Here is a 13,387-nt window from a genome sequence, read left to right on the forward strand (position 1 = left end):
AGTTGCGAAGTTTGAGGAGTTGTGGGGCGTCATCATTTCTTTCTATCTGTTCGGACGGTTTGGCAGGATTTAGTCTAGGACTCCTGTATGTTTCTTTGTCAACTTTCCCTAGTTTTCTTTTTTTTTTTTTGTAGAGACAGAGTCTCACTGTACCGCCCTCGGGTAGAGTGCCGTGGCGTCACACGGCTCACAGCAACCTCTAACTCTTGGGTTTACACGATTCTCTTGCCCCAGCCTCCCGAGCAGCTGGGACTACAAGCGCCCGTCAGAACGCCAGGCTATTTTTTCTTTTTGTTGCAGTTTGGCCAGGGCTGGGTTTGAACCCGCCACTCTCGGTATATGGGGCCGGCGCCCTAATCACTGAGCCACAGGCGCCGCCCCCTAGTTATCTTTCTTTTCTTGGCGGTCCTTACAGAGGAAAAAAAAAAATGAAATGATATTTGGAAGTGTTGGAGAACGGACTATCTATCCCACATCCCCAAGTCCTTTACTTTTTCCATGCAGTGTAACAACTGACGCTACAAAAAACTGGAGAGCTAGGGAAGTACAAAACAGATAATCCAGCCTTCAGGGAAGAAAAAAAAAAGTGGAGGAGCGAATATGAAGTTAAGCTTTATTTCTTTTTGGAAATCCCCAAGGGTTTGCTAGTCATCTCTACCTTAGAGGATGTATTAAGACTAAATTGGCGCCCAAGGCAGGGGAGCCTTAACTGCAGAAGAAATTATTACATTTTTCAAGAATTTCCTGAGCCTGGGCGGCGCTTGTGGCTCAAGGAGTAGGGCGCCCGTCCCATATACCGGTGGTGGTGGGTTCAAACCCAGTCCCGGTCAAAAATAAACCACACACACACACAAAAAAGAATTTCCTGAGCCTGAAAAATTTAGAGAACACTAAAATGAGGTATCAAGAGTCGTGAGGTAATTCCATTTCTCATTTGCCTGAGTTAGAAGAAAGGTTTGCAATACAGATGTAATACTAATGCAATTCTTCATTGTACTGTGAGGTTTAGGAAGAAAAAGTGCAGGGTACATTGATGATGACTATTTTTAAAGTTAACGGGCCTTACCATAAGATGGGAGTGTTGTCCAGAGATGTAGGTACTAAACTAATTGGAAGCTGAGGAAGGAAGGGTTGGTTGGTCGTGATTATTTTTTAATGCAGTATATGTGCAACTTACTGTTACTCTTTCGGTTGCAGCAGAGGAACTAGGGGTGATTGTTGGAGAAACTAGATCTGCAACTGATAAATTTTATCTGGCTCTGCAGGGCATAGCTTTCATGTGGCTGTGTTTCATCAAAGCTGCTTAAAACCTGTCCTTGCTCAGCTTCCCTCCCTTAATCTTTTTTCACTTCCTTTTCTCTACTTCCGTATGGCTGGTAGTAGCTAGACTGCTTCATTCAGTTTGCTGAACTGTATAAGACATAATTTTCTATCTGCCTCCTTTATCCTCCATATTCCCAGAGGTGAGCAAATAGAAAAGGGCAATCATGGACTTGGAGATATGAGTGATCTGCTCACCAACTGATGAAGCAGAACTACAGCAGGGCAGTGGATGAACCTCCTGAGAAACAAATGTCTCTATAAACTGAAATCTGCCAAGCACAGAGGTAGGGGGGATGGGGTTTGTAGGGCTGGGGGACTGGAGAGGGTGATCTTTGGAGGTGTCTTCCCAAAATTCTCCCTTTCTCATCTCATCCAGATCATTAGACCCTTCTATTTTAGATGTTTAATGGGGGGACAAAACCTCATCCTCAGGAAGGTCTTGTCCCAGCTGGAGCCCAGAAGCCACAAATCAGCTGCAATGCAGTTACCCACTCAAGTAAACAGGGTGGGTCCCACCATTGACAATCCTGCTGCCCAGGTGCCACCTGGTGGTGATAAACAGTAAGTGGCAACAGGAAGGGATGGCCCAACGTTAGAGGAAGAGTCTTAGAGTGGGGCCCAAGTGAAGAGAGAATAACCAGACTTCCTGGACTTGCAATCTGCATTTATATGTAAACCAATTGCCTTCTAGGGAAGGCAGGAGCTTGGATGTGGTACTCTGGTCTCATCCTATTCACAAGGCCAAAAGGGGCAACAGGATTTGAAGACACTTCTTCTGTATTTATTCCTTAAAATTTACTGCCAAGGGCGGCGCCTGTGGCTCAGTGGGTAGGGCGCCGGCCCCATATGCCGAGGGTGGCGGGTTCAAACCCAGCCCCGGCCAAACTGCAACAAAAAAAAAAAAAATAGCCGGGCGTTGTGGCGGGCGCCTGTAGTCCCAGCTGCTCGGGAGGCTGAGGCAAGAGAATCACGTAAGCCCAAGGATTTGGAGGTTGCTGTGAGCTGTGTGATGCCACGGCACTCTACCGAGGGCAATAAGGTGAGACTCTGTCTCTACAAAAAAAAAAAAAAAAAAAAAAATTTACTGCCAAATAATAGTCCCATTGTTGCATGGCTCTATCATTGGAACTTTCTCATGCCAAGTCTGAAGTCAGACTGCCTGCATAGATTCTTGGCCCTGTCTTTACTAGTTGTAGAACCCTGGGCAGGTTATTATTTTTTTTTCTGTAGCTTATACCTGACGTGGAAGGGCAAAGTTACTTTTTAAGCCTCCTTTCGTTTCTGCAAAATAATAGTACCCATTGTGTCAATGAAATATTGCATGTATTGTGGCAGGCACCTATAGTCCCAGTTCTTGGGAGGCTGAGGCAAGAGAATCGCTTAGCCCAAGAGTTTGAGGTTGCTGTAAGCTGTGACACCTTGGCACTCTACCCAGGGTGACAGCTCGAGACTGTCTAAAAAAAAAAAGTAGAAATGTTGCATGTAAAGTGCCTAGCACAGTTCCTTGGCTTATATTAAGCATTCGATAAATGTTAGCTAGTCTAGAGCTCCCTTTTTATCTCCTGTGCAGCGAACAGAACCTTCTTCCATTGGATAGTTCTTCACATATCTGAAGACATCTATTGGATTTCCCTTCAGCCTTCTCTTGCCAGTTCTTTTTTTTTTTTTGTAGAGACAGAGTCTCACTGTACCGCCCTCGGGTAGAGTGCCGTGGCGTCACACGGCTCACAGCAACCTCTAACTCTTGGGCTTACGCGATTCTCTTGCCTCAGCCTCCCGAGCAGCTGGGACTACAGGTGCGCGCCACAACATCCGGCTATTTTTGTGTTGCAGTTTGGCCAAGGCTGGGTCCGAACCCGCCACCCTCGGCATATGGGGCCAGTGTCCTACTCACTGAGCCACAGGCGCCGCCCCCTCTTGCCAGTTCTTTTTCAGCTATCCCATTGGTTTGTCAATGGCCCTTTTAGTAATTACATTTAGAAGAACACACAATATTAGGAGTGGTTCTACTTAGGCATAATATAGTAGAACTGTTAAGAGTCCTAGGTTGTTCTCATCTGAATTATTGCTAATGTAGATGTCTACGCTGTTCCTCAAATTCAAGGTTTTGTCCCTAAGCAATTTTAAGGGGAAGAGTGCCCCAGTGTTTTAGTTAATGCAAGTGACAGACCCTTTGAATATTATTTAGCACTTCATTGTTACTATTGATAAGTGGGTTTTTTTTTTTTTTTTTTGTAGAGACAGAGTTTCACTTTATTGCCCTCGGTAGAGTGCCGTGGCATCACACAGCTCACAGCAACCTCCAACTCCTGGGCTTAGGCGATTCTCCTGCCTCAGCCTCCCGAGTAGCTGGGACTACAGGTGCCCGCCACAATGCCCGGCTATTTTTTTGTTGCAGTTTGGCTGGGGCTGGGTTTGAACCTGCCACCCTCGGCATATGGGGCCAGCGCCCTGCTCACTGAGCCACAGGCGCCGCCCGATAAGTGGGTTTTTTAATAAAACACAACCCTTGGGGGCTTATCACTAGAGATTTCTCTAACATGAATGCACTAATCAACATTCCACCAAATGCTACTATTGACTGACTCATAATTTTTTTTATCTGCAATGACTTAGCAGGTACTAGAGAGGACAGCAGTTCCTGACACAGGCTTCGGAGTTGTTAGGACTATCTGGTGCTCACAGATAGCCAATGAGTTCTTCTTTTGAACACAATCTCATCAAAACATCAGCATTAGATGAGGTCACTCACTATGATGAAGTGAGATAAAAAAACAAGAGCACTGGCTGGACACAGTGGCTTACACCTGTAATCCTAGCACTCTAGTCCGAGGTGGGTAGACTGCTTAAGCTTACAAGTTGAAGACCAGCCTGAGCAAGAGGAAAACCCCATCTTTACTAAAAATAGAAAAACTAGCCAGGTGTGATGGGCACCTATAGAGTCAGCTACTTGGGAGGCTGAGGCAAGAGGAGCTGTTGAACCCAAGAGTTTGAGGTTGCTGTGAGCTATGCCAACGTGGTACTCTACCCACTGTGACAGAGTGAAACTCTTGTCTCAATAAATAATAGAAAAACTAGCTGAGTATTGTGGGCACCTATTGTCTCAGCTACTTGTAAGGCTAAGGCAAGAGGATCACTTCAGCCCAGGAGTTTGAAGTTGCTGTGAACTATGATTCACAGCACTCTACTAAGGGCAACAAAGTGAGACTTTGTCTCAATTAAAAATGAAAAAAAAAAAAAAAAATGGCAGGCACAATGGCTCAAGCCTGTAATCTTAGCACTCTGGGAGGCCGAGGTGGGTGTATAGCTTGAGCTCACGAGTTCAAGACCATCCTGAGCAAAAGCAAGACCCCTGTCTCTACTAAAAAAAGCAGAAAAACTGAGACAAGAGGATGGTTTGAGCCCAAGAGTTGGAGGTTGTTGTGAGATATGATGCCATAGCATTCTACCCAGGAAAACAGCTTGACTCTGTCTCAAAAAAATAAAAAATAAATAAATAAAACAAGATCCCGGGCGGCACCTGTGGCTCAGTCGGTAGGGCGCCGGCCCCATATACCGAGGGTGGCGGGTTCGAACCTGGCCCCGGCCAAACTGCAACAAAAAAAATAGCCGGGCGTTGTGGTGGGCGCCTGTAGTCCCGGCTGCTCGGGAGGCTGAGGCAAGAGAATCGCTTAGGCCCAGGAGTTGGAGGTTGCTGTGAGCTGTGTGATGCCATGGCACTCTACCGAGGGCCATAAGGTGAAACTCTGTCTCTACAAAAAACAAACAAACAAAAAAAAAAACAAGATCACTTCACAATTTTAACCACTAGACAGCTTGCAAACCATAAAACAGCAAACTTCCTTTTCCCAGCTAATGAGAAATTGCCAATGGCAGCTTTAACTTCACTCTAGTCTGTCCTCCTAGGTACAATTAATATATACAATCATGGAGGCTGGCATGGTGGCTCACGCCCATAATCCTAATACTCTGGGAGGCTGAGGCTGGAGGACTGCCTGAGCTCACGGGCTTGACCAGCCTGAGCCAAAGCAAGGCCTCATCTCTAAAAATAGCTGGGCATTGTGGCAGGTGCCTGTAGTCCCATGGGAGGCTGAGGCAAGAGAATCACTTAAGCCCAAGAGTTTGAGGTTGCTGTGAGCTATGGCATAATAGCACTCTACGGAGGGCAACAAAGAAAGATGCTGTCTCAAAAAAAAAAAAAAAATCCGTATCTAACAACTAGTTTCTAGCAACCTTGAGAACAAGTAGGGATGGATTCTTGAACTGTATGAATCCAGACTTAGTCCATCCACATTGCCCTATTTTGCCCTTGAAGATGATGCAGAACCACATAAAAGAGGAATTAAAATTAGAGATTTTAAAGGATTACCTACATTGACCTAACATCAACACATTGAAAACTAGTCTCTTACTAATGCTCCGTGGTCCATAGAGAACACCCCCCCCCAAAAAAAAAATCCAATCATAGAATTACCCCTTCCTCCCTTAACACTAGTGCAGAAGAACATCTACCTTCTTAAACCTTCCCCCAGATCACTTAACCAGCTCTAAATCCTCTGAGTCCTAACACTCTCCTATTGAGATACACCATGATTCCCAATGGTGTGCTCACTCCCTCACTGCAATGGCATTAAACCAACTTGTTTGGTGGTCTTTAGTTAGAATTAATGAATTCAAGACATGTCTACAGTTTCCCAAATCAGCCTCTTTAGATATACTTGGCAAGGAGGAAATGCAGTCAGGATTTGACTGAGAATTCATGTTGGTATCTATGATTACATTTTTCTCAAAATGTTCATAAACCATCTTTTAATAATCTAGAATTGTGCCAGAAAACTGTTAAGTTCATCAATGTGTTGTTTCTAAAATCCACAAACAGTATTTGCCCATTTTTAGGCTTCTGTTCAATGACCGGCTTTGACCTAGCCTACCATCTCCAATCCCAGGTATAACCTGAGTGATTAACCAGACAAGAGAACAAGAGGTAGCAGGAGATACAATGGGGGTGAGGTGGGGAGGGTGGGATTCAACTGAGGATCACTTTCCCTACCCCCAAATTCACTGTCCCAGTAGACTATACACCTGAGTTGTTTCCCCTACATCAACCATGAGCTGAGGAGAAATTGAGGTTTGGCTATTAGAGCCCCTGGCTTTACTGACCTTTAAATAGACTTAAAACCTCTGGTCCTATGTGGAGACAGAGGGGAAAGGGGGATAAACCCAAGGCTTGCATCCCCAGAACTCCCTTTCCCCAGCACTTCCCAAGCTTTGAAGGCTTAAGGAATTGACCACTGAGAAAGGGCTGTGTAGGAGGGAAATTAACTGCCATCAACAACTCAAGAAAGGCTACCTCCACCTGCTCTACTGTTTGAATAAGGGAAGGATCTGTCAACTATACGTATAACATCCCATCCCTATTTCTCAGCACATACACCCTCCATAATACCTGCCCCCTTAAATACCCCTAGGAGCCCTGGTTACTAAGGCAACCTGGGAATAACATGTGCAGAGAGACCAGAACAGATGGGATTATTTTTAAACGAGATTAGGTGACTCCATTGCTTTTACCCCACAAAGTACCTTTTGCAAACCCCCATTTGGACTTGTTCTGGATCCCTACCCTTCTTTGGCCTCCACCAAACTTACCCAAGCTATAAAGGTGGGGTCTTTATCCCATTTTGGCATGAGATCTACTTACTGCTCCCCTCTTCTACACAGAACATCTAAGCAAGTTTTCACTGCCTCCATTTGTTAAAAATAATTGTTCTTTTATTTCTTTGGAAAGTAGTGGGCCCTGCCCTAGGAATTTCCAGGCCAAGCTAGGGTAATGAATGCTCCCCTAGTCTTTGGGCTGGAGTACTATGGTCCTGGCCTTTCCAGGTCCTAGGAGCAGTTCCTGTATTGTCCAACCCAACCAACTGGGCCCCAAATTGTCTGAGGCTGCTATCAGGCCTTCTCTCTGGCCACCCACTTCCCAGTCTTTCCTGGCTCTCCCTCTGGGCAGGTTCCCTCCCCCCTCCAACCCAGTGTTGGAACCTGTGCTGTGCAGAAGAGAGGACAAGACCAGGGATGTCTCCAACTTCCCATAAGAGGACACAGACCCTCAGTCAGTCCTTCCTCTCTCCTGGCTTCAGTCTGCATTCTTATGCAAGTCCCCTTTTACCCTATTGTGAAGGTAAAAGATGGATAAGAGGACCCTCATAAAAGGCAGGTGAGAGAAAACACACCAACCCAACCCCTCCTCAGAACCATACTCCTTATAGTCTCTTGTCCTAGTTCTTGAGTGAGCCCTTCAGAAAGGGCCTGAGAGGGCTAGGCGAGCAGCTAAGGGCCCCAGGGCCCCATGACCCCCGCATTGAGAGGCTACACCAGGGCAGTGTCCTTTGGGCCCATCAGTGTGGCATGGCTGTGATGCGCATGCTCTGGGAAGCGATAGGGTAAGTCACCATGGGAGTGGTAGTGTGGCTCATTGTGATTCCTGCCAACGGCTGGGCCATCGATACAGCCACAGGGGCCACAGGAGCCACAGATACAGCTACAGGGGCCATGGAGACAGGTGGGGGTGCCATTCCCTGGGCAATTGTTTGAGCGAGGGCAGCTGACAGTGGTGTAATCTCTGGATTCAAGTGTGGGGGAGGAGCAGTAGGAGGGGCAGCATTAGTTGGGGGAGCAGCTGGAGCTCCAGCTGGGGCCACCAGTTCTTGTTGGGTCACAGGACGAGGCTGTAGAGCCTGGCTGCTAAGAGTAGTGTGAGTCTGGGCAATGCCATGGTTAAAAGTGGCAACAGTCCCCACAGTGGGGGCAAGAGTCTGCTCAGTCGCTGGTGCAGTGGAGCTCAGGGTCATCACCTTGGTCTGATTTCGGAATTGAGCATTTTGTTCCAGGAGTACTTCATTAGTGGCCAACAGGTTGCTGACCTGCTTCTTTAGCTCCTCCACTCGCTTCCTGAGCATGGCATTCTCCTCCTCTAACAGTCTGCACTCTACTCCGCGGGGGGGAGCCAAGCTATATTCATATGATTCAAAATGGGGGCCATCAGGGGGACAGCATCCACCTCGCCGGCGCTTGGGGCCTGGCTCATGGTCCTCAAAGCCCCTGTCAGGAAGGTCATAGATATCATAGAGATCATGACGTCGTCCTGGGGGGACTGATCCTGTTGAGCCCCCTCCACCAGTACCTCCTCCACCCCGAGCATCGAACTCAAAATCCCGTTGCAGGTGACGGAACTTGCACTTAGCTCCTCTCTGACAGTCACCCTTGAGGAAGTCGCGGCAAATGGGAACCTCCTCTTTGCCATTTGGTAGGTCAGCTGGTGAAAGGCCCAGGCCAGCTGCCACTTTCTGCCTCAGCCGAGGGGGAAGCTCTCCTGTCTTCTTATAGCCATCCTCATCTTCTTTGGAGCCATGGATGAAACGGCAATTTGGGCGGCTACACTCTTTGTTCTGGAAGTCATGGCAGAAGATGAACTCATTTTTGCTCACTCCCAAGTTGGAGACTTCACTCATGTCTGGGTGACGATATCGACAACGCTTGCCTCGCTTGCACACATTCCTCAAGAAGTCTCTACAGATGGCATCTGAGGTGGCCCCACCGCTCCCTGCCCCTGCCCCACTGGCTTCTTCATTACCACCACCTCCAGGGCCTCCACCGCTGTTCCCAGTGCCATTGGCATAGTTGTCCCTGTCAGGCATCCTGGTTTCCCCCAATTCAGGGCTTTCTTCCTTTTCTTGCCACTCTTGGTGACCGCTAAAAAAAGAGAACTATGTCAGAAAATTCTCCAGAGATATCCTACTCTTCCTGAGTATAGGACAGGTAGTCCAGAGGGGCAATGGCTTTGGAAATGGAGAATCTAAGGCATAATAATTCTGGCTTAAATGGCTGACCCATCAGAAATCCTGCCCAAGCCCTTCTGCACCTGGTCTAGATCAGAATGTTTCACACTTGCCTGGCTAACAGGAGAGGGAGTTGGGGTGAAGCCACCTGATGTCACTAATGATGAAAAGCCAAGGAGGGGGCAGGGAGAGAGTAGTGTTGGATTTTATCTTCTCTTCTGAGCTGATCTTGTTAAAGTTGTGGAAATTAAATTAAAACTACTATCATTGTCTAAATAGACTGAGAATAATGTCCAACATGGATTGCTTAGCTACCAGGGCTGTGGATGATGACACTGATAACAAACTCCCCCTAATCCATGTTCCATAGAATCTTAGGCAAGGGCTTTGTATGTTGCTCTGTATGTTATCGTATCTCTAGAACCCAAGAAACCCATGGTGAAGAGACTGTGGGCAGTACCTAAACCTATTTTTCTTGCAGTTTTTGGCCAGGGCTAGGTTTGAACCACCACCTCCGATATATGGGGCCGGCGCCCTATTGCTTGAGCCACAGGCACCACCCTTATTTTTTTTTGAGACAGAACCTCAAGCTGTCACCCTGGGTAGAGTGCCATGGCATCACAGCTCATAGCAACCTCCAACTCCTGGGCTTAAGCGATTCTCTTGCCTCAGCCTCCCAAGTAGCTGGGACTATAGGTGCTCGCCACAAGGTCCGGATAGTTTTTGGTTGTAGTTATTGTTGTTTGGCAGGCCCGGGCTGGATTCAAAGCCACCAGCTCTGGTGTATGTGGCTGGCGCCTTAGCTACAAGCGCCAAGCCCTAAACGTATTATTTTTAGTAATACGTTTCTAGACGTATTACTTCTTTCCCAGCCCATCGCTACTCTGAACACCAGGGAAGTAAGTCCATCACCTTCATTTCAGAGGAGGAGTTCTAAGATAGATTCTCTCTACTTCTAGACCCCCTAGGACAAAATCTTTTGTGACAAGGTCAGGTGAGAGCAAGTTAATTTCACAGAATGAGTGACCTTTCCCCATTCCCCACTCCCTTCCTACCTCCCTGTGTTAAGATCCCACTGACATCAAGCCACACCATTCCTCACCCTATAAAGATCCACTTTATTTATAGACTCCATAAAAGCTTTTTAAGTCTCCTATTTCCCAAGAGAGCTCTGGAATGTCAGTCCACTGCCCTGGTTCTATCCCTCCCCTCTCCACCCACAATAAGACTGGGGAGTCCCTGCTACCACGTGTCTGACCTCTCCAGCCTTTCCTGGGCAGTGTTCAGGCTCCCCCTGCAGTTGAAACAGGAAAACTTCACGTTGTTTCCCTGTAAGCATAAGGGAATTTTTACTTCTTTGGCTTTGACCTACCCCCACCTCACTGGCTTGGCTGTGCCTTCAAATCTTCCTAAAATGAACTGACCAGACCATATAATAGAGTTACAATGTTTACAAGAAGGTAGTTTTCCTTCAAAGGGAGGAATAACAAGATCAAGGATAGAAGTGGTAAAAGAAGACATATAAACTTCTACTAAAAAAGAAATGACCAGGTGAAGAATAAATGCCATCTATTCAAGCCTCACCCAAGTTGCAAATCCCACCAGAAGCAGATAATTAGATACGATATTCCTCCCCATCCAGCGTTCCCAGAATTCACTGATACCTGAGGTAGCTCAGGTGAAGTCCGGGGCTCCTGTGGGTCTCCACCTCCACATCACTGCTGGGTTCTGAACAGGAAAAAAATAGAGACATGGATGGCAGAAGGGGTAACCATGGACTATGGGGTGGTTCTCGGAAGAATGAAGTATGACAAAACGACAAGGCTCTTGCAATGTCAGAATTTCGTTAGAGCTCAAACTGAACTTCTCCACCTGTCAACGGGAGAAGTAGCCAGTAAGAAGAGTAAGAGAGAACTAATTTGCAGGTACGGAGAGAAAAGGTTGGAAAACAATCCCTGAGTGAACAAAAGGGTGAAGGGTGTCCTGCCTCAAGTCGAGGATGTAGGGGTGAGAGCCCGGTCAACGGCTGTTGTTGGGAGCGTCGAATGAGGAACCTGCCAAGGGCAGCGCCTGACAGTGCAGTGGGAAGGCAGATTAGACTTGGAAACAGTGATCATGACGCCTCTCAACACCCCAGAGTGTGCGGAGAAAGTCCTAGTAGTTTCCCTACAGCAAGTCTTCTAGCTCGGCAGGTTCCGTAGGGTGCTGCCGGCGTTCAGCCGTGAGCCTGTGAACAGGACACTAACGGAGCACGAAGTGAAAGGGGACGGGGATGGGGGGGTCCAGGTGACACCAAGCTGAGGGGAGGGGCAGGGCTGTGACGTCACTGAGCTGGCGTTTGCTCGTGAAGCGGGGTCAGTCAGAAAATCGGCTCTGCCTTGGGACGTGAGAAAGAGCCAGCTCGGTTCTGGAGGACCTTGCGTGGCGCTGCCCGGCCGAGCCTAGCCACTGGGCCGGCCCCGACTCCTCCCCTCCGGGCGCGGCCTCCACCTAAGTCTCCCGCCTCCCTCACCTGCCGCCGCCGCCGTAGTTGCTGCTGCCGCCTGCCGGTCCTCTAGCTTCGACAAAGAGCCGCCCACCCTATTGCTCTTCCGCTTCCTGCGGAAGGAGCGACACTCTAGCTGCCAGACCCGGAACCACTCTCCACTGCGCGCGAAGTATTTGTGCGACTAGAAGCCCAAGTACCCAGCGAGCTTTGCGCGTCACCATGGTAACCCAACCCTAAAGCCGGGAAAAGAACCCAATAGAGCAGCAATATAGGCCTCCGGGCAAATAGAAGTGTAACTAACTAGCATTTCTCCCTACTTGGCCGCCGACCCTGAAACCTCCCCCCAGGCCTGCACCGCACTAGGTCCAGCTCTAGCCAAACTCTCCATCACACGAGGCCCCTAGCATGTTACCAATACAAGCAGTCTTGACATCCCCCACAGCTCCAACTATGCCGGCACAGCATCCCCACCACACGGAACCGTAAAAGACACATCATAGACAAGAGGATTTGCTTCATCAGCCGAAACAGCAGAAGGTATGATTTATTGTATACTGGTTACACTCAGCCACAAGCGAGAACAGAACGAGTCCAGGATGTCAGGTCCAGGGCAAGGGACCAATAGGATTGTTTTGGTGTGAACAAGGTGGGTCTCTTAGGGGTGGTCATGGTGATTGGATGGCGATGAGGTCTTAGATCCACTGAGAGCAAGTTCTAGACAGTAGCATGCAGTCCAGCAGCTTGTACTAGCCTCCTTAGCCTCTTGGCATTCCATGTTCCTTCTCTTGTGGCCTTCACGAGTGCACAACCAGGCGGTTTACTTGGACCTCTGCCTCATCTTTCTCCTTTTGCGCTTCAGCCTGAAAAGCAGACAGAATACAACCTCTGCCCTCCAACCAGTTGTGTTCCCTCCCATCTTCAATCAAAGGTGCACAGACGGGGGGCGCCTGTGGCTCAAAGGAGTGGGGCGCCGGCCCCGGCCCAAAACTGCAAAAAAAAAAAAAAAAAAAAAAAGGGCACGGAGCACACGGGGTCGCAACATGAATGAGTACTAAGGTTCAATTCCCCTGCGTTCAATCCCTGCCTCTTGCAAGGCAATCCTCTTAGAACATTTTTCTCTTAAAGTACTTTCCAATTTCCAAACCAAATGCACTCAAGTTTGGACCAAGAGCACTCCACTTCTTTTGGGCCGGCAAAATCTCAACATACCTGCGCATTCGCTTCTTCCTCCACTAGCAACCGATCATGAAGAGAAAAATAAAAAAAAGATTAGTCTTGCCAGGCTTAGGTGGGGGTATGAAGTGCACTACTTATGGAATAGGTTCTCAACCAAGTACGGAGTCTGCTCGCAGCATTTGCATCAAAAATGTGAACACTCGCCCCCAACAGAAATCTGAAGTTCGTCAGAAATCTTAAGTTCGTCTGCTTTTTTTCCTAATCTATCCTGTTCCCCACAGCACTTAACGACCACCTCCTCTTTCTCCCTATACTATCTATCCTCTTCCGCTAACTCTAGGGAATCCTTGAGAATCTAGCAGTTCAGGTTTATGGAGAACTTCCCTTGCCCCCGCCTCCCAAGCTCACAACTAGGGGCCGCTCACCTTGGCTCTCATGGCGCGGAGGTTTCTACGGGAAAAGAGAAAAAGGCTACAGTTAGTTTGCTGTAACGATGGTAGACGCAGAGGTCAGATGTTAATGGATTGTCCGCAGAATCCGAGCACAGGCAAAATTAGCACTTACCTAG

The 13,387-nt window shown here is 48.1% G+C and overlaps 1 protein-coding gene and 1 long non-coding RNA gene across 5 annotated transcripts; both read right to left on the reverse strand.

The window, feature by feature from the left end:
- Nucleotides 1–7,070: 7,070 nt before the first annotated feature.
- ZC3H10 (zinc finger CCCH-type containing 10) lies at nt 7,071–11,819 on the reverse strand. Of its 2 annotated transcripts, XM_053555984.1 has the most exons (4): nt 11,668–11,790; nt 10,820–10,883; nt 10,414–10,484; nt 7,071–9,069 (listed from the first exon to the last, which is right to left on the reverse strand). In XM_053555984.1, the coding sequence occupies exon 4, from the start codon at nt 9,012–9,014 to the stop codon at nt 7,716–7,718; it is 1,299 nt and encodes a 432-aa protein (XP_053411959.1). In that variant the 5' UTR covers nt 9,015–9,069; nt 10,414–10,484; nt 10,820–10,883; nt 11,668–11,790; the 3' UTR covers nt 7,071–7,715. The 2 variants fall into 2 exon arrangements, with proteins under 2 accessions (XP_053411959.1, XP_053411958.1); XM_053555983.1 differs by lacking the exon at nt 10,414–10,484 and having other exon boundaries at nt 11,668–11,819.
- A 342-nt stretch (nt 11,820–12,161) lies between these two features.
- On the reverse strand, nt 12,162–13,383 carry LOC128561584 (uncharacterized). Of its 3 annotated transcripts, none has more exons than XR_008373292.1 (3): nt 13,245–13,383; nt 12,853–12,875; nt 12,162–12,503 (listed from the first exon to the last, which is right to left on the reverse strand). It is a non-coding gene; the product is annotated as an uncharacterized LOC128561584 (long non-coding RNA). The 3 variants fall into 3 exon arrangements; XR_008373293.1 differs by having other exon boundaries at nt 12,162–12,630; XR_008373291.1 differs by lacking the exon at nt 12,853–12,875 and having other exon boundaries at nt 13,245–13,377.
- Between the last annotated feature and the right edge of the window lie 4 nt (nt 13,384–13,387).

The sequence above is a fragment of the Nycticebus coucang genome, chromosome 12 (genome assembly GCF_027406575.1).
Source record: "Nycticebus coucang isolate mNycCou1 chromosome 12, mNycCou1.pri, whole genome shotgun sequence".
Classification (NCBI taxonomy): Eukaryota; Metazoa; Chordata; class Mammalia; order Primates; family Lorisidae; genus Nycticebus; species Nycticebus coucang.